This window comes from Chiloscyllium plagiosum, unplaced genomic scaffold (genome assembly GCF_037043375.1).
Source record: "Chiloscyllium plagiosum isolate Xiang-an unplaced genomic scaffold, Cpla_swu_hap1 HiC_scaffold_32, whole genome shotgun sequence".
NCBI classification, from domain to species: Eukaryota; Metazoa; Chordata; class Chondrichthyes; order Orectolobiformes; family Hemiscylliidae; genus Chiloscyllium; species Chiloscyllium plagiosum.
Genome location: NW_028270170.1, coordinates 541,923 through 561,949, shown reverse-complemented (window position 1 = coordinate 561,949; position 20,027 = coordinate 541,923). Strand labels below are relative to the sequence as shown.

The window sequence follows — 20,027 nt, the reverse complement described above, 5'->3', positions numbered from 1 at the left end:
TACTAGAAAATGGGCTGCATTAGATTTACTGGTTTATTTACTAATATACAGTTATTTTAAATCTCTAAGCTATACTCCAAAACAGAAAACAATAGGCCTGTTAGCCTAACATATGCCACAGGAAAAATGAAGAATTTGTCAGTGGAAGCCTGAGTGCATTAAGATTTCCTTGCAAAAGATCAAAGGATCAATGGGTAAAGGTGGGAACAAAGTGGAAACTACATTACATCTTTGGACCAAAGATATAAAGAAGTACTGAATTCAAGGGCAAGTGAGAAGTATTGCCTTCGCCAACAAGGAGTCAGAATAAAACAAAAGTTAATAGGAGGGGCTCTCATAGGCGGTTAAAGTCATACCTGGATAAAAGGGAAGATGGTTGTAATTTATTGGAGGTCAATCATTACTACCACAGGATGTAGCTGCAGGGGTTCCTCAGTAACATTATAAGACCATGACTTGGAGATGCCGGTGTTGGACTGGGGTGGACAAAGTTAAAGGTCACAACACCAGGTTATAGTCCAACATGTGTCTTGTAAGCTGTGCTTCCAAATAAATAACTCAGGTTATGCCACAAGGATTAATGCTGGGTCCACTGCTTTTTGGCATTTATATAAATTATTTGGGTGTGAACTTTTGGGGGGGGGGGGGGGGTGGGGTTGGTTAGTAGTTTGGCAGATGAAACTAAAATTGGAGGTGTAGTGAACAGAAAAGATGGTTACCTCCGCGTACAATGGGATCTTGATCAGATGGGCCAATGAGTAGCAGGTGGAGTTTAATTTAGATAAATGTGAGGTGTTGCCTTTCCAAAATGTAAGTCAGGGCAGGACTTATACACTTAATGCTAGGGTCTTGGGGAGTATTGCTGAACAGAGACCCTGGAGTGCAGGTTCATAGTTCCTTGAAAATGGAGTCACAGGTAGACAGGATAGTGAAGGTGGTGTTTAGGATGCTTGACATTATGGGTCAATGCATTCAGTATAGAAGTTGGGAGGTCATGTTGCAACTGTATAGGACATTGGTTTGGCCATTTTTGGAGTATTATGTGCAATTCTCGTCACCCTCCTATAGGAAGGATGTTGTGAAACTTGAAAGGGTTCAGAAGAGATTTATGAGGATGTTGCCAGGGTTGGAGGGAGAGGCTGAATAGGCTGGGGCTATTTTCTCTGAAGTATGGGAGGCTGAGAGGTGGTCTCATGGAGTTTTATAAAATCATGAGGGGCATGGATGGTATAATTAGACATGGTCTTTTCTCTAGGGTGGGGTGAGTCTAAAACTAGAGGGCATTGGCTTAAGGGAAGAGGGGAAAGGTGTAAAATGAACCTGAGGGACAACTTTTCCAAAGAGGATGGTGTGTGTATGGAATGAACTGCCAGTGGAAGTGGTGGAAGCTGGTACAATTACAACATTTAAGAGGCATCTTGGGTATATGAATAGGAAGGGTTTAGAAGAATCCAGGCCAAATGCTGGCAAATGGGACTTGATTTATTTAGGATATGTTCAGCATGGACGAGTTGGACTGAAGGCTCTGTTTCCATGCTGTGTAATCCTACTAGCCACTTTCTTGAATGAGTGCAATTACAGCAAATATTAAGCTTGACATCAACCAAATAACCTGTTTGGCTGGGATTCCAACCACTATCATCAAATTCGCACCCTACACTATGGATGCAGTGGCAGTAACACCATCTAAATAAATAATTTTCAAGGGGATAGAGAGGTTGAGTTAGTGGGCAAAAAACTGACAGATGGACTTTAATGTAGGAATGACAGAGATCATGCACTTTGGTAGAAGGATCAAAAGGCAGAGTATTACTTACATGGAAAGAGGCTGAAAGCAAAAGTACACCACAGAGGGACCTGCCATTCTTGAGTTTGAAACAAAAGATTAGCATACAGGTGTGGCAAGTATTTAAAGCAACTGGCATTTTGCCCTTTATTACTAGGAGGTTGCAGTGTAAAATCAATGAAGTTTTGTTACAACTGTTTCCTCTCACAATCCAAAGATGTGTGGGTCAGGTGAATTGGCTATGCCAAATTGCCCATAGTGTTAGGTGCATTAGGTCAGAGGTAAATATAGGGTATGGGAATGGGTCTGGGTGGGTTACTCTTTGGAGGGTCAATGTGGACTTGTCAGGCCAAAGGGCCCATTTTCATACTGTACGGAATCTAAAATAAATCCTTGAATGTTTCTATCAAAATTCTAGAACTCCTTCCTTAATAGCACCATGAATATACTTACATAACGTGGATGCAGTAGTTCAAGAAACTTATATAGAAACTGAAAATAGGAGGAGTAGGCCATTTAGCCATTCTGCTCTGCCATTCAAAATGATATTGGCTGATCATCCAACTTAGTACTCTGTTCCTACTTTCTCCCCATAACATTTGGTCCCTTTAGCCCTAAAAACTATATGACTCATTTTTGAAAACAATAAATATTTTTGTCTCAAATGCTTTATGTGGTAGAGAATTCACACTCCTACCACCACCTTTGTAAAGGCAATTAGCCACAGGCAATAAATGCTGGTCTTAGCCAACACATCAATGATTTGTGATACCAGTCAAGTGTACTGCTTTCTTCTGGATAGTGTCAAACTTCTTGAATTTTGTTAGAGACACACACATGCAGACAAATGGAGATATCCCATTACACTTTTGATTTAGACAATGTAGATGGTAGACAGGCTGTGGGGTGCTAGGATGCAAGTTACCTATTGCAAAATTCACAACCTTCAACCTGTCCTTGTAGCCACAACATTAATATACCAGATCCATTTCAATTTCTGGTCAATGCATTGTGGGCTCAGCCTGTATTTATTATCCATCCTTAACTGCCCTTGAGATGCTGCAGTCCATGATGGGTAGGTTCATGGACAGAAATTGATCCTTCATATTTGGTGGCAATAGGTTGTCAGAATTATGTAGTGGATAGTTAAAAAATTCCAAGGAATTCATGTTTGCTTTGTCCTAGACTTGAATATTTGAAGGACTGCTGAACCATGCTGCTCATAATTGCTATAATTCATAAAAGATTAAAGCTCAAAAGGGGTTTAACTCCTCCATCCCAAGAACGAATAGAAAGTATCAAATTGTTTACTGCTGTGTAACAAATATCAAACACTTAAGTAAATCAATGAAGTATTCAGTGATATTTTTGAAATGCAAGCCCTTCAAAACTACTAAAAATCCATATGATTGTGGATATCTGGGCTGAAGGAGAGTGAGACTTCTCAGACCAAGTGAGGGACGCAAATACTGTTCAATAGAAACTGTTTATTAGAATGCATCATTGAGTTGCTTAATACATTATGTACGAACCTCTCTGAAGAGATTCCCACACACTCAATAAGCAAAGCACAAGCTTAGCAGAAGTGAAAGAGGTCCAAACATTTTTAAGGGCATCGTTGTTGAAGGGATCACTGATAGATAAGTTTTTGTGACTACCCTGGAGTCTACAGAAACCACAAATGAAATTGAAATGCATGTCAATTAAAATTTATACAGTTGAATTTAAAATATAGGCTTCTGGAGCCCTTTAATAAACCAACAGCTGCTTCAACGAGTGAGCAGTATGCTTTACTAATGTCTCACTGATCAAGTGTATCAACAATCCTGGTGACCGCCAGGTCGTTCAGAAGTTTGGGCTAAGCTCACTGTACCTGCACTTTTCCATCGATGGGAAGCAAATGTGACCAGTTCATCTTGTCTCAGTCACTCCAAACGTTCTGAAGGGAGCTGAGACCAGGTACATAATGCCCTCGGCAGACTGAAACATTAAATCTCTCAATTTAAATAAGTCAGTATATTCATTAAACAGTAAGTCAGTGGGAAAGTGAGATCAATAATAAATAGTCTCATCTGATATTGTTTGAATGACAGTCTCACCAAAATTTATAAAAAGGAAGTTGCAAGTTATTGAAGGTGTGTTTTTTTTAAAAAAGAGCTTATGAAGAAATTGGACGCTTTTTCTTAACAGAAGCATCAATGCATATCTTTTTGGAGTGATTCAAACACTTCCTCTGATGTGCTGTCTCACAAGTTTCACAGCCTGTGTACATTGCACACTGACAGAGGGGTTGGGCAGCTCAATGTATACACTTAAAGCTGACTCCACATTTATGTTGCTCATGCCAACACTGTAATCAAAATTACAGAATAGTGAATTACTAAACTAACTGAAATTCAGTTATACAGATACAGCTATCTGAATAATGTCAGAATTACCAGGTTTCACACAACTTTTCTCTCAATGTGTCTAGTGATCGTATGGGACAGCTGTGTTACACACGAGACCAGTATTGGCCTGACCCAGGGCATGTTGCACATTTGCCGTGTTTTGCGATGTTGAATTATTTTCTTTATACAAAGGAAATTTTAACACAAATAGCAGACACAGATATATATAGTTGTTATTTATCAAATCAGAATAACTCTGTAACGTTGTCTCTGTAACTCTGTAAAGTTATATTTTACTGCTCCTGGGTGCCCCAGGAGATATAGTCAGGACGGGTAGCAGCATGATATTCATCAATCAGTTGCTGCACAATTTCTCGAGAAGTGTCCAGCTCATCAAAGTTCTCCCTAAACATGTCCTCTTTGCGAAACTGTTCCAAGAAAGCTTCTCGCTTTCTAAGCTTGTCATATTGTCTGCTGGTTCGCTCAAACAGCTGTGGGACGAAATGAAGAATTAAAAGGGGAAACTGTTAGCACTATAAAATTCAATTTGGATAACTACCTTAATTCTATTATTTCATTATTGGAAGCTCAGTTCCCATTCATTTACCATGTCTCTTCTAAAGCAGGCACTTGCAGGTCAGAAAGGAAAAACATAACATTTATTGCCCCATCCTTGGTTGCATAATGCATGTTTGTCAATTATGGTCAATTACTTTTCCCTCCATTCTTTGCAGCACAAGCACAATACCAGCCAACAAAAATCAAGTCCAATGAATACTATTATGCCTAGATTCACTGGTCTTAAACTGTAACATTAATGAAAGCAGTTAGAAGAGTATTGGTACTTACGGAGGAGATGCTGGTGTGATTAGCCATCATGAGGCCACTTACACGATGGGCTGAAGGCAAGTAAGGAGATTTGCGTGAAAGTGCCACCTGTATACTGGCTGGACCCCATGGAATAAAGTTGGCCAACTTCCGTTCCCTTATTCTTTGCAGACTCTTGTGTACCTATTTAAAGAACATAACATAATAGGATCCTTATGCTGACAATATACCTATCACAGTTTGGAAGAGGAAAGTGAGGACTGCAGATGCTGGAGGTCAGAGTCAAGAGCGTGGTGCTGGAAAAGCACAGCAGGTCAGGCAGCATCTGAGAAGTAGGAGAATCGACGTTTCGGGCATAAACCCTTCATCAGAAATTAGGCTGGTGTGCCGGGGGCTGAGAGATAAATGGGAGTGGGGGGGGCTGAGAGATAAATGGGAGTTGGGGGAGGGGGGTAACTGGGAATTCGATAGGTAGATGAAAGTGAGAGTGAAAGTGATAGGTTGGAGAAGAGGGTGGAGTGGATAGTTGGGAAGGAAGATGGACAGATCAAAGAGGGAGGACTGGAGGTTTGGGAATGGGATGAGGTGGTTGTGGGGGGAGCAAACTGGTGAATCCACATTGATCCCGTGTGGTTGCAGGGGCCCAAGGCAGGAAGTTGAGGCATTCTTCCTCCAGGCGTCGGGTGGTTAGGGTTTGGTGATGGAGGTGGTCCAGGACCCGCATGTCCTTGGTGGAGTGGGAGGGAGAGTTCATGTGTTCAGCCTTGGGGCAGTGAGGTTGGTTGGTGCGGGTGTTCCAAAGATGTTCTCTGAAACGATCTGCAAGTTGGCATCCTGTCTCCCCGATGCTGAGGAGACTACATCAGGTGCAACGGATATAGTAGATGACGTGTATGGAAGTACAGGTAAATTTCTGAGAGATGTGGAAGGATCCTTTGGGGGCGGAGGTGGGTGGGGTGGGGACTGAGGGTGCAGTGGCAGGGGAAGGTGCCAGGAGTGGGGGATAGGCTGGTGGGGGGCATGGATCTGATAAGGGGGTTGTGGAGGGAATGATCTGTCCGAAACACACAAGGGTGGGAAGGGAAATATATCCCTAGTGGTGGGGTCTGTTTCCCTTCTTCCCAAATCCTCTGCCTCTGCCACATCTGCTCCCAGGAGGACCAATTCCACCACAGAACATTTGAGATGGCTTCCTTCTGCAAAGACTGCAATTTACTCTTGCATGTGGTCGACGATGCCCTCTAACGTATCTCCTCCACTTCCCTCACCTCCACCCTTGAACCCCATCCCTCCATCACAACAAAGGTCTTCCACCCCATCAACCTCTGGATACATTGCATCATCCTTTGCCACTTCTGCCACCTACTCCAATCAATTTTTGAAAGTTCTTGTGTCTCACCATTAAAATTTGCCTTCCTCCAATTACAAACCTTAATTTTTAATGGAAGGCTTATTCTTTTCCATGGCTATTTTAAGACAAATAGAATTATGATCACTGGACCCAACATTTTCCCCTGTAATTTCAGTCATTTGCCTTGTCTCATTACCCAACAGATGGTAACATTTTACTTCTTCTCTAGTGGGAACATTTACATATTGATAAAATAAATTTTCTTGAACACGTTTAACAAATTTTTCACCACCCAATCTTTAACACTATGGTAATCCTAGTCAATCTTTGGAAAATTAAAGTCACCTACTATTATAACCTTGTTACTCTTACATATAATCTGAAATCCATATTTGTTCCTCAATTTCCCTTTGACTATTTGGTGGGGGGGGGGGTCTACAGTACAATTCCTTTTTTCTAATATGAACCCATGTATTTTCACTGGACAGCTTTTCTGAAATATCTTTTTTAGATATGGAAGTCATGTTTTTCTTAATCAAAAAATTATTGTATCCTTGATTGCTTACTCATCATTGATTGTTGAAATTGTTCAGAATACAATTGCAAGTACTAGATTTCAGTACTGTAAAACATTAGATATGAGCAGTCACTGTGCAACCTCCACCAGTCACAACAATTTGGATCAGCAGAGAAATGCAAGTCCATCAACTGGTCAAAGCTGGATCAAAACCCAAGAATATTCCAAACAGCACTTTGGCTGCACCTCCACCAAATGGATTGCAGCAGTTCAAGGTGGCGGCTTGTCAATGTTTTCTGAACAGCAGAGGGATTGGCAAGAAAGGCTAACATTCCATGAACAAATTAAAACAAAAACCCATCAGCTCCAAAAGGGCAAATCATGGGCAAAAAGCAAGCAGTATCTAACTACATTTGGATTTTTGATGGGGGAGGTGCGGGCAGATGAAAAGCCGAGGGGGAGTGAGAAGATTGAAGGTGAAATATGGGTCCAGTGGAAGAGTGGGAAGTGGGTATGTTACGCCCTTGTGAGTTTATATTCAAAATAATTACAATGCAAGTGGTCTTATTTGGAACTATTGCAAAAAAAAAAAAGGTGGAAACTGTACTTTGATGCTTGGAACCTAATAATGTGGAGCAGATTTCCAGAACATTTGTGAAAACAAAAGACTACAGGTCATTCTGCTATAACACACATTTCGTTAACGTGAATTTGTTGTAAAGCAATTGACGAATTAGAGACACTTTCTAAAGCACAAACTTTTAAAACGAGTGTTGGCTGTGACACAATTATATTAACACTTTAAGCGCTATTTCTAAAGCTTGAGTTTTCTATAATGTGGGGTTGCACAAGAACACATCATTGCGGTATAGAAGAACTACCTGTATCGAGCTTTGCATTGAATGATGCTAGGTACTTGATATAAATAAATATATATACACAAAGTGCATTTACCTGTCTTCTTCCCTGTAGAACCTTCATTTTATAAACGTTGGCCTCATTTGTATCAAGCCAACTATTTCCATTGGGCATGTTGTGAAGCATTGTGGGACATTCTCATGTTGAGGTAAAGTGCTACACACGGAATTTATAAAAACGTAAACTTCTAACAAAATGCTATAGTCATACCTGAGTAGGGTCCACCTCTCCCTGGATAATATTTAGAATTGCAATATAACAATGATTAGTTTGTCTGTCCCTGCCAGTGGACACCATCACATTCTTTGGCTGCAACAACCTTCGCATGACATCCAGGACTGTTGTTTTCCGCACACTTGGTACCTAAGAACAAAACATGCAACTACACATGTAATAGGCCATTTCCATCTCTTACATTTGAACTAAATGACTTCAATTGGATATTAGCAGAATGATGTGCTCTTCCTGTCGAATGTGGGAGATTAGGGAGAATTTCAATGTTGATTGATATTATGTCTACGGGAAGTCTATTTGAATGATCACATAGATTGGTTGGGATGGCAGTTAGAGGCAATGCAGAATTTACAGGAACAAGGTAGTGTGGTGGATGGCAGTTTCTGGAAGGTAGAAAAACCGTAAATACAGTCAGGCAATACAGGGTTACTGCTAGGAAAGGTGGGGGAGGTAGGCAAGCAGTGCAGGAGTCTCCTGCGGCTATCCCCATCCCAAACAAGTATGTTGCTTTGGATAATATTTGGGGGGGGAAAAAAAGAGGTGCGCGCTGGCCTCTCAGGGGAATATAGCACCGACAGCCAGATTTCTGGTACTAAGTCTGGCTCTACAGTAATGAGGGGTTTATCAACTTCCAATCAATTGATTGTGATAGCAGACTCTTTAGTTAGGGCCAAGATATGTTTGTCTTGATGCAGGGTCATTGATGTCTCAGACAGGGTGCAGGATATCCTCAAAATGGGAGTGAGATCAGCAGAAGGTTGTTGTAAACATTGATACCAGCGACATAGGAAAAGAAAGAACAAAGAAAATTTACAGCCCAGGAACAGGCCCTTCGGCCCTCCAAGCCTGAACTGATCCAAATATACTGTCTAAACCTGTTGGTCAATTGCTAAGCTTTTGTATCCCTCTACTCCCCACCTACTCATGCATCTGTCCAGACGCATCTTAAATGAATCTACAGTGCCTGCCTCTACCACCTCTGCTGGCAACATGTTCCAAACACCCACCACCCTCTGTGTGAAGTACTTGCCGCATGTATCCCCCGTGGGCGGCACGGTGGCACAGTGGTTAGCACTGCTGCCTCACAGCGCCAGAGACCCGGGTTCAATTCCCAACTCAGGCGACTGACTGTGTGGAGTTTGCACGTTCTCCCAGTGTCTGCGTGGGTTTCCTCCGGGTGCTCCGGTTTCCTCCCACCATCCAAAGATGTGCAGGGTCAGGTGAATTGGCCATACTAAATTGCCTGTAGTGTTAGGTAAGGGGTAAATGTAGGGGTATGGATGGGTTTCGCTTCGGCGGGTCGGTGTGGACTTGTTGGGCCGAAGGGCCTGTTTCCACACTGTAATCTAATCTAATCTAAACTTTCCACCTCTCACCTTGAAAGCATGACCTCTCGTTATTTAATCCTTCACCATGGGAAAAAGCTTGTCTCTATCCACCCTGTCTATACCCTTCATGATTTTGTAAACCTCAATCAGGTTCCCCCTCAATCTCCTTTTTTCTAGGGAAAATAAACCTAACCTACTCAACCTCTCTTCATAGCTAGCACCTTCCATACCAGGCAACATCTTTGTAAACCTTCTCTGCACCCTCTCCAAAGCGTCCACATCCTTTTGGTAATGTGACAACCAGAACTGAACACAGTATTCTAAATGCGGCCGAACCAATGTCTTGTACAATTTTAACATGACTTGCCAGCTCTTATACTCAATACCCCATCCAATGAAGGCAAGCATACTATATGCCTTCTTGACCACTCTATCCACCTGTGCAGCAACCTTCAGGGTACAATGGGCCTGCACTCCCAGATCTCTCTGCCCATCAACTTTTCCCAAGGCTCTTCCATTCATTGTATAATTCGTTCTAGAATTAGACTTGCCTAAATGCATCACCTCATATTTGTCTGGATTGAAAACCATCTGCCACATTTCCACCCAATTCTCCAGTCTATCTATATCCTCCTGTATTCTCTGACAGTCCCTTATGCTTTCTGCCACTCCACCAATCTTTGTGACATCTGCAAACTTGCTGATCATACCAACAGTGCTCTCTTCTAGATCATTTATGTACATTACAAACAACAGTGGCCCCAATACTGACCTCTGTCAAACACCACTGGTCACCTTTCTCCATTGAGAAACTCCCTTCAACTACTACTCTGTCTCCTGTTGCTCAACCAGTTCTTTATCCACCTAGCTAGAACGCCCCGAGAATGGGATGAGGTTCTGCAGACACAATGTAGGAAATAAGGCAGGAGTTTAAAATGTAGGTCCTCAAGAGTAGAATTATCTGGATTACACCTGGTGCCATGTGCTGGTGAGATTAGAAATAGGAGGATAGGGTACATGAATGCGTAGCTGAGGAGCCGATGCAGGAGGGTGGGATTCACTTTTTTGAATTATTGGGATCTCTTCTGGGGTAGAAGTGAATTGTATAAGGACGGGTTGCACCTGAATTGAAAGGTGACCAATATCCTGGCAAGGATTACCCAGTCTTTTATTCTGTTCAACTCTGCTATGTGGTGGTATGGCATTAGACAATAAGATGTTGGAAGTAGAAGTCCATTTAGTCTGCTCTGCCAGTGAGATCATGGCTGATCCGATAATCCTCAATACCACTTGCTTGCCTTTTTCCCATAACTCTTGATTGCCTTACTGATTAAAAATCTCTCAGCCTTGAATATACTTAATGCTCTCGCCTTAACAGCCTTTGTGGTAAAGAACTCTATACTACACTCCACATCTTTGTCTGAAGTATGAAATCCCTACCGTTTCAATAAGGTTACCTCCCATTGTTCTAAACTCCAACAAGTACAGGCTTAACCTATTCAACCTCTCCTCATGGAACCAACCAACCACCCCACCCCCAAACATTACCTAGAGAACCTTCTCTGGAATGCCTCCAATGTCAGAAAATCATTCCTTTGATAAGGGGCCCAAAATTTCACAATATTCCAGCTAACTTGTGTTTTTATAAGGTTTAGCAATATCTCCCTTTCTTTATGCATACCACTCTCTCATATAGTGACATTTCACAAACCCACAATCCTGCCAGCCAAATTAACTTTGTTTGCTGATTTCCCCTTATCTTTCTGCTGTTCTTATTCTCCACCAAAACGATGCCTCCACTTTCCATCATTGTCATTAACTGTTGGCAGTCAAGAGTGTGGTGCTGGAAAAGCACAGCAGGTCAGGCAGCATGTTTGATTCATTCCTGATGATGGGTCTTTGCCCGAAATGTCGATTTTCCTGCTCCTCAGATGCTGCCTGACCTGCTGTGCTTTTCCAGCACCACACTCTCGACTCTAATCTCCAGCATCTCTAGTCCTCACTTTCGACTAACTGTTGGCAGCTGCATATTTGTTACGAACTTCAGTTCCCCACATGCCTGTGTCCCAGAATTTTTGAAGAATTGTACAATGCAAATACAGTCATAGAGATGTACAGCATGGAAACAGACCCTTTGGTCCAACCCGACCATGCCGACCAGATATCCCAACCCAATCTAGTCCCACCTGTCAGCACCCAGCCCATATCCCTCCAAACTCTTCCTATTCATATACCTATCCAAATGCCTCTTAAATGTTGCAATTGTACCAGCCTCCACCACTTCCTCTGGCAGCTCATTCCCTACATGTACCACCCTCTGTGTGAAAAAGTTGCCCCTTAGGTCTCTTTTATATCTTTCCCTTTTCACCCTAAACCTATGCCCTCTAGTTCTGGACTCCCTGACCCCAAGGAAAAGACACTGCCTATTTACCCTATCCATGCCCCTCATAATTTTGTAAACCTCTATAAGGTACATTTCGTAAGTTTGCTGATGAAACCAAACCAGCATCTGACGCTCCAGGGAAAACAGCCCCAGCCTGTTCAGCCTCTCCCTATAGCTCAAATCCTCCAACCCTGGCAACATACTTGTAAATCTTTTCTGAACCCTTTCAAGTATCACACCATCTTTCCGATAGGAAGGGGAGCAGAATTGCACGCAAAATTCCAACAGTGGCCTAACCAATGTCCTGTACAGCCACAACATGACCTCCCAACTCCTGTACTCAATACTCTGACTAATAAAAGAAAGCATCCCAAACGCCTTCTTCACTATCCCATCTACCTGCAACTCCACTTTCAAGGAGCTAGGAACCTTCACTCCAAGATCTCTTTGTTCAGCAACATTCCCTAGGACCTTACCATTAGGTGTATACGCCCTGCTAAGATTTGCTTTCCCAAAATGCAGCACCTCGCATTTATCTGAATTAAACTCCATCTGCCACTTCTCAGCTCATTGGCCCATCTGGTCAAGATCCTGTTGTAATCTGAGGTAACCCTCTTCGCTGTCCACTACACCTCCAAGTTTGGTTTCATCAGCAAACTTTCGAAATGTACCTCTTATGCTTGCATCCAAATCATTTATGCAAATGACAAAAAGTAGACGACCCAGGACCAATCCTTGTGGCACTCCACTGGTCACAGGTCTCCTATCTGAAAAACAACCCTCCACCACCACCCTCTGTCTTCTACCTTTGAGTCAGTTCTGTATCCAAATGGCTAGTTCTCCCTGTATTCCGTGAGATCTAACCTTGCTAATCAGTCTCCCATGGGGAACCTTGTCGAATGTCTTACTGAAGTCCATATAGATCACATCTACCGCTCTGCCCTCATCAAACTTCTTTGTTACTTCTTCAAAAACTCAATCAGGTTTGTAAGACATGATTTCCCACGCACAAAGCCATGTTGACTATCCCTAATCAATCCTTGTCTTTCCAAATACATGTACATCCTTTCCCTCAGGATTCCCTCCAACAACTTACCCACCACCAATGTCAGGTTCACTGGTCTATAGTCCTGGCTTGTCCTTACCAGTCTTCTTAAATAGTGGCATCACATTAGCCAACCTCCAGTCTTCCAACACCTCACCTGTGACTATTGATGATACAAATATCTCAGCAAGAGGCCCAGGAATCATTTCCTTAGCTTCCCACAGAGTTCTAGGGTACACCTGATCAGGTCCTGGGGATTTATCTACTTTTACCCGTTTCAAGACATCCAGCACTTCCCCCTCTGTAATATGGACATGTTGCAAGATGTCACCATCTATTTCCCTACAGTCTATAGCGTCCATATCCTTTCCCACAGTAAATACTGATGCAAAATACACATTTAGTATCTCCCTCCTTTTCTGCGGCTCCACACAAAGGCCGCCTTGCTGGTCTTTGAGGGGCCCTATTCTCTCCCTAGTTACCCTCTTATCCTTAATGTATTTGTAAAAACTCTTCAGATTCTCCATAATTCTATTTGCCAAAGCTATCTCATGTCCTCTTTTTGTCCTCCTGATTTCCCTCTTAAGTATACTCCTACTTCCTTTATACTCTAAGGATTCACTGGATCTATCCTGTCTGTACTTTACATCTGCTTCCTTCTTTTTCTTAACCAAACCCTCAATTTCTTTAGTCATCCAGCATTCCCTATGCCTACCAGCCTTTCCTTTCACCCTAACAGGAATATACTTTCTCTGGATTCTCGTTATCTCATTTCTGAAGACTTCCCATTTTCCAGCCATCCCTTTACCTGCGAACATCTGTCTCCAATCAGCTTTTGAAGGTTCTTGCCCAATACCGTCAAAATTGGCCTTTCTCCAATTTAGAAATTCAACTTTTAGATCTGGTCTATCCTTTTCCATCACTATTTTACAACTAATAGAATTATGGTCGCTGGCCCCAAAGTGCTCCACCACTGACACCTCAGTCACCTGCCCTGACTTATTTCCCAAGAGTAGGTCATGTTTTGCACATTCTGTAGTCGGTACATCCACATACTGAATCAGAAAATTGTCTTGTACACACTTAACAAATTCCTCTCCATTTAACACTATGGCAGTATCAGTCTATGTTTGGAAAGTTAAAATCCCTTACCATAACCACCCTATTATTCTTACAGATAGCTGAGATCTCCTTACAAGTTTGTTTCTCAATTTCCCTCTGACCATTAAAGGGGTCTATAATACAATCCTAATAAGGTGATCATCTCTTTCTGATTTCTGAGTTCCACCCAAATAACTTCCCTGGATGTATTTCCGGGAATATCCTCCCTCAGCATAGCTGTAATGCTATCCCTTATCAAAAATGCCCCCACCTCTCTCTCTTGCCTCCCTTTCTGTCCTTCCTGTAGCATTTGAATCCTGGAACATGAAAAGCTGCTAGTCCTGCCCACCCCTGAGCCATGTTTCTGTAATTGCTATGATATTCCAGTACCATTTTCCTAACCATGCCCTGAGTTCATCTGCCTTCCCTTGAAATACATGTAGTTTAATTTATTAGTCTTACCTTGTCCTGCCTGCCCTGACTGTTTGACTCGCTTCTGTTCTCAACTGTACCAGTCTCTTTCCTCACTATCTCCCTGGGTCCCACCACCCTCCCCTCCCCTCCCCCTCCCCCACCCCACTTTACTAGTTTAAAATCCTCCCGAGCAGTTCTAGCAAATTTCCCTGTCAGTATATTAGCCCCCTTCCAATTTAGGTGCAATCTGTCCTTCTTGTACAGGTCACTTCTACCCCAAAAAAGATTCCAATGATCCAAAAATGTGAATCGTTCTCCCATACACCAGCTTTTCAGCCATCTGCTCTATCCTCCTATTCCTGCCCTCACTAGCTTGGAGCACCTGGAGTAATCCAGATATTACTACTCTCAAGGACCTCCTTTTTAAATTTCTGCCTAACCACTGTAGTCTTCCTTCAGAATCTCAACCTTTTCCCTTCCTGTGTCATTAGTTCCAATGTGGACGATGACCTCTTGCTGGCCCCTCTCCCCCGTGAGAACATTCTGCACGGTGGCACAGTGGTTAGCACTGCTGCTTCACAGCGCCAGAGACCCGGGTTCAATTCCCGCCTCAGGCGACTGACTGTGTGGAGTTTGCACGTTCTCCCAGTGTCTGCGTGGGTTTCCTCTGGGTGCTCCGGTTTCCTCACACTATCACAAAGATGTGCAGGGTCAGGTGAATTGGCCATACTAAATTGCCCGTAGTGTTAGGTAAGGGGTAAATGTAGGGGTATGGGTGGGTTTCGCTTCGGCGGGTCGGTGTGGACTTGTTGGGCTGAAGGGCCTGTTTCCACACTGTAATCTAATCTAATCTAATATACCCTCTTGGAGACATCCTTGATCCTGGCACCAGGGAAGCAACACACCATTCCGCTTTTTCGCTGCTGGCCACAGAAATGTCTGTCTGTACCTCGGACTAGAAAATCCCCTAACACAATTGATCTCTTGGAACCCGACATACCCCTCGTTGCATTAGAGCCAGTCTCAATACCAGAAACTTGGCTGTTCGTGCTACGTTCCCCTGAGAATCCATCACCCCCTACATTTTCCAAAACAGCATATTGTTTGAAATGGGAATATCTACAAAAGACTCCTGCACTAGCTGCCTACCTCTCTTACCTTTCCTGGAGTTAACCCATCTATGTGACTATATCTGAGACTTTATCCCCCTTCCTATAACTGCCATCTCTTTCACTTATACCAAAAAGAGGTTCAAACGAAGCAACTCAGAGAAAAACACTTTGACCCCTTCTGTATAAATCATTTCATAATACCTAACTCAAGAGATTACAATCCTACCAAAACAGCCAAGATGAGACTCTCACTTTTCACTTTCATACATTCATCAGTTTCTTTTTCATCAGCAGGACTACATACACTACTAAATATGGCAGTGACTGCACAAGCATGAAAACTGTGACATAGATTACAGATATATGTGTAACTGGAGTCAATTTTTAAAAAATGTTCCAAGATTTAAAGTCTTCAAGTGTTGACGTGTCATCACAATTTATTCACTGTCTCAAGGTGATCTCCCACCTGAGTGATTCGAAAACTTACATACATATCACACAAAGAATTCTGCAGATTTCAGGCATATTCCAAATCTAAACATCTGCTGTCACCAAATTTTATTTTTAAAGCATGCTAAATTGCAGGTTCTTTTAGGGGGATTGTGGTTTGCCTACCAACCATCCATGCCATCACACAGCACTTTGATCTTGTGCAATTTTGCAGCCAGTCATTAAAGTTCAATCAAATAGCATATCATCCCAAACTCCAAATAAAAGTAACTTCAAAAGACACACAAAGAAAGACTCTATTACACATACTTGGAAAACAGGTTTTAACTATTTTTGTCTTTCTCCAACATCATAATGATTACAATTATGCATTAGCTACTTGTCAATTAAAATAATGTCCTGTTTTGGCATTCAAGGTCCAGTATAATTGAAAACAAAAATTACAGCAGAAATGTTCATACAGCCATGGTGCATTTTACTTTTAAAGGTACTACATAACTGTAACACTTTATTCAGACCATTACATAAAGGTGACAGAAGACAGGTGAGAAGTAGGAATTTCATCCCAGAGCTGGCGTTAATACTAATTTTAGTGATGCGTACAGAATTACCAATTTATGCTACAAAAGATGGCCAGTCAGTTCATCCTGGCATTTTAATCTCCTGTCATTTTCCTGGAACCCTCCACATTATTTTTATTTAAATGACCACCCAATGCCCTCTTGAATGCCTCAATTGAACCTGCCTCCACCACACTTCCAGACACCCATTCCAATCTTTGACTCCTTGCCTTGTGAAAAAGATTTTCTCACTTTGCATTTGCTTTTTTTGCAACATATTTTAAAACTATGCCCTATGGTTCTCAATCTGTTTGGGTGTGGGAACACTAATTACTCTCTCCAGATCTCTCGTTATTTTAAAATTTTCTATCAAATAGTCCCAATGTCTCCAATCTTTCCTCATCACTAAGATGCCCCATCCCCAAACTATTTGAGTAAACCATTTCTGCATTCCCTTCAATGCCTTCAAAACCTTCCTCAGTGAGGCACCAGAACCTTTGTTCTATTTACAGTGCTCCAACATAACAAAAGAGGTGAATTCAGCAGAATGGTATTATCCTTTGGAACGTCTGCTGCTCCCAAACAGTGCATCAGTGTCTAGTTAAATACAGCCACTGATATAGGATCAGATAGGGTTCGCTCACAAAAAAATTAGATGAGCTATTATGGAACTGGCCCTTTTATAAAGGATGAAATGTGCTCACATTTGAAGCAACCTTAGCACTTGGTGAACATCACATGATCTTTCACCCTCAAGATGTGTCAAAACTGAATGAAGCATTAATGAGTTAGAGGTAGAATGAGATTGTTCCTGCACCATTTTGATAATGCTGCAATATAAATTAAAATTTAATAATGCTTATTTAAAATTCAGTCTTCACAGCAGGGACTGTGGCTCAGTGGTTAGCACTGCTGCCACACAGCGCCAGGGACCTGGCTTTGATTCCCGCCTCGGGTGACTGTGTGTGTGGAGTTTGCACATTCTCCCAGTGTCTGCATGGGTTTCCTCCGACAATCCAAAGAATGTGCAGGGCAGGTGAAGTGGCCATGTTAAAATTGCCCGTAGTGTTAGTAGTCAGGGGTAAATATAGGGTAGGGGAATGGGTCTGGGTGGGTTACTCCTCAGAGGGTTGGTGTGGACTTGTTGGGCCAAATAGCCTGTTTCCATACTGTAGGGAATTTAATCTACACAGTAGCAATACTACTGCGATAGCAACATGCTTCCCAAAGTCAGTGTTACATTTCACTGGGGTAGCAAGCTGGAAATTAAGTTCCACTATTTCCAGATTTGGTCACAAATGTTAAAGATTTTATCAAAGTATAAAATATTCCCCAATTCACCTATATTGTAGACCCAGATTAACAAAAAAGCACACACCAGGTGTCTGCACTTAATGGAAATGACAATTTATTACAAATAAATAGATTCTGGCTACAGGTAAAGGGAAAACAAAAACTAAGAACTTTCATCATATAACTCTCTGTTAAAACTCTAACCCTTCCCACTTATAAACCGCTCCAGCTCCAGGCAGATGAGAAACTACTGGTTTTATGAGTGGAGAGAAAAACTGAGAAGGCAGTTCAACGGACTCTGCCAACAGGTTTGCCAGAGCTGATCCTTTGGGTTGAGAGTGTGGTGCTGGAAAAGCACAGCCGGTCAGGCAGCATCTGAGGAGCAGGAGCATCGATATTTTGTGTATAAGCCCTTCATCGGGGATGAGGCTTGTGGGCCAGGGGGCTGAGAGATAAATGGGAGGGGTTGGGGTCGGGGGGGGTGGGGGGGGGGGGGGAAGATAGCTGAGAACGCGATAGGTAGATGAAGACAAGGAAGAAGGTGACAGGTTGGAGAGGGGGATGGAGCAGATAGATGGGAAAGGTAATGGACAGGTCAGGAGGTGGTGCCGAGTTAGAGGCTTTGGGCTGGGATAATTTGGAGAGAGGGGAACATGAAAAAACTGTTGAAATCCACATTGATCCAGTGTGATTACAGGGTCCCGAAGCTGAAGATGAGGCAATCTTCCTTCAGGCGTCGAGTGGTAAGAGTTTGGCGATGGAGGATGCCCAGGACCTGCATGTCCTCGACAGAATGGAATGGGGAGTTAAAGTGTTCAGCCACAAGGTGGTGGGGTTGGTTGGTGCGGGAGTCCCAGATGTTCTCTGAAACGATCCACAAGTAGGTGTCCTGTCTCCCTGATGTAGAGGAGACCACACCGGGTGCAATGGATACAGTAGATGACATTGGTGGAGGTACAGGTAAATTTCTGTCGGATGTGGAAAGATCCTTTGGGGCCTTGGGCTGAGGTGAGGCAAGTGGTGTGGGCTCAGGTTTTGCATTTCCTGCAGTGGCAGAGGAAGGTGCCAGGAGTGGGCTGATGGGAGGTGAGGTCATGGCTGAGGGGGCTGGAAGGGGAGGTGTCTGTGAGTTGACACCTGGCTTCAGCGGTAGAGAGGTCAGTGCGCCAAACTACCCACCGTGCCTCTTGTCTGAGAGTGACTTGCTCACAAAATTATAAACTGACTCATTAGTTAAAAGCAACAGCTTACTGAAACTGGTGAGAAAAAATAATATGGTTTCAGATTTTGTTTTTAAAAACTGCAGAGCAAAAGGAAACCATCCTCCTCTTCTGGAGTGCTGAAGGCTTCTGCCTATATTGTTTACATCCACAATGTGTTCAGCTAGCTGGGAGACAATCACATAGTTGTTGGCAGGCAGAAGGCCTTTGTTTCAACAACTGGTTACAACTCCATAGACTAACTAGCTACCTGTTCCCAACCATAAGTGCTGGTAGCTTGCTTCACTTTTTAAAAAGCAATCATAGAGTCATAGAGATGTACAGCACGGAAACAGACCCTTCCATCCAACTTGTCCACACCGACCAGATATCCCAACACAATCTAGTCCCACCTGCCAGAACCCGGCCCATATCCCTCCAAACCCTTCCTATTCATGTACCCATCCAAATGCTTTTTAAATGTTGCAATTGTACCAGCCTCCACCACTTCTTCTGGCAGCTCATTTCATACACGTACCACCCTCTGAGTGAAAAAGTTGCCTCTTAGGTCTCTTTTATATCTTGCCCCTCTCACCCTAAACCTATGCCCGCTAGTCCAGGGAAAATACTTTGTCTATTTATCCTATCCATGCACCTCATGATTTTGTAAACCTCTATAAGGTCACCCCTCAGTCTCCAATGGTCCAAGGAAAACAGCCCTCGCCTATTCAATCTCTCCCTCTCGCTCAAATCCTCCAACCTTTGTAAATCTTTTCTGAACCCTTTCAAGTTTCGCAACATCTTTCCGATAGGAAGAGACCAGAATTGCACGCAATATTCCAACAGTGGCCTAACCAATGTCCTGTACAGCCGCAACGTGACCTCCCAATCCCTGTACTCAATACTCTGACCAATAAAGGAAAGCATACCAAACGCCTTCTTCACTATCCTATCTATCTAAGACTCCACTTTCAAGGAGCTATGAATCTGCACTCCAAGGTCTCTCTGTTCAGCAACACTAGCCATTGTCTGACCATTAAGTGGGCGGCACGGTGGCACAGTGGTTAGCACTACTGCCTCACAGCACCAGAGACCTGGGTTCAATTCCCGCCTCAGGC

The 20,027-nt window shown here is 42.9% G+C and overlaps 1 protein-coding gene across 1 annotated transcript in view; it reads right to left on the bottom strand.

Annotated features, from left to right (window-relative positions):
• Positions 1-3,253: 3,253 nt before the first annotated feature.
• Positions 3,254-20,027, bottom strand: part of tubg1 (tubulin, gamma 1) — an 80,747-nt gene continuing 63,973 nt past the window's right edge. The window contains exons 9-11 of the mRNA XM_043721584.2: positions 8,001-8,153; positions 5,026-5,187; positions 3,254-4,667 (exon numbers count right to left, since the gene is read on the bottom strand). Coding sequence (XP_043577519.1) covers positions 4,470-4,667; positions 5,026-5,187; positions 8,001-8,153 — 513 coding nt within the window. The 3' untranslated portion in view covers positions 3,254-4,469. The remainder of the gene's footprint in view (positions 4,668-5,025; positions 5,188-8,000; positions 8,154-20,027) is intronic.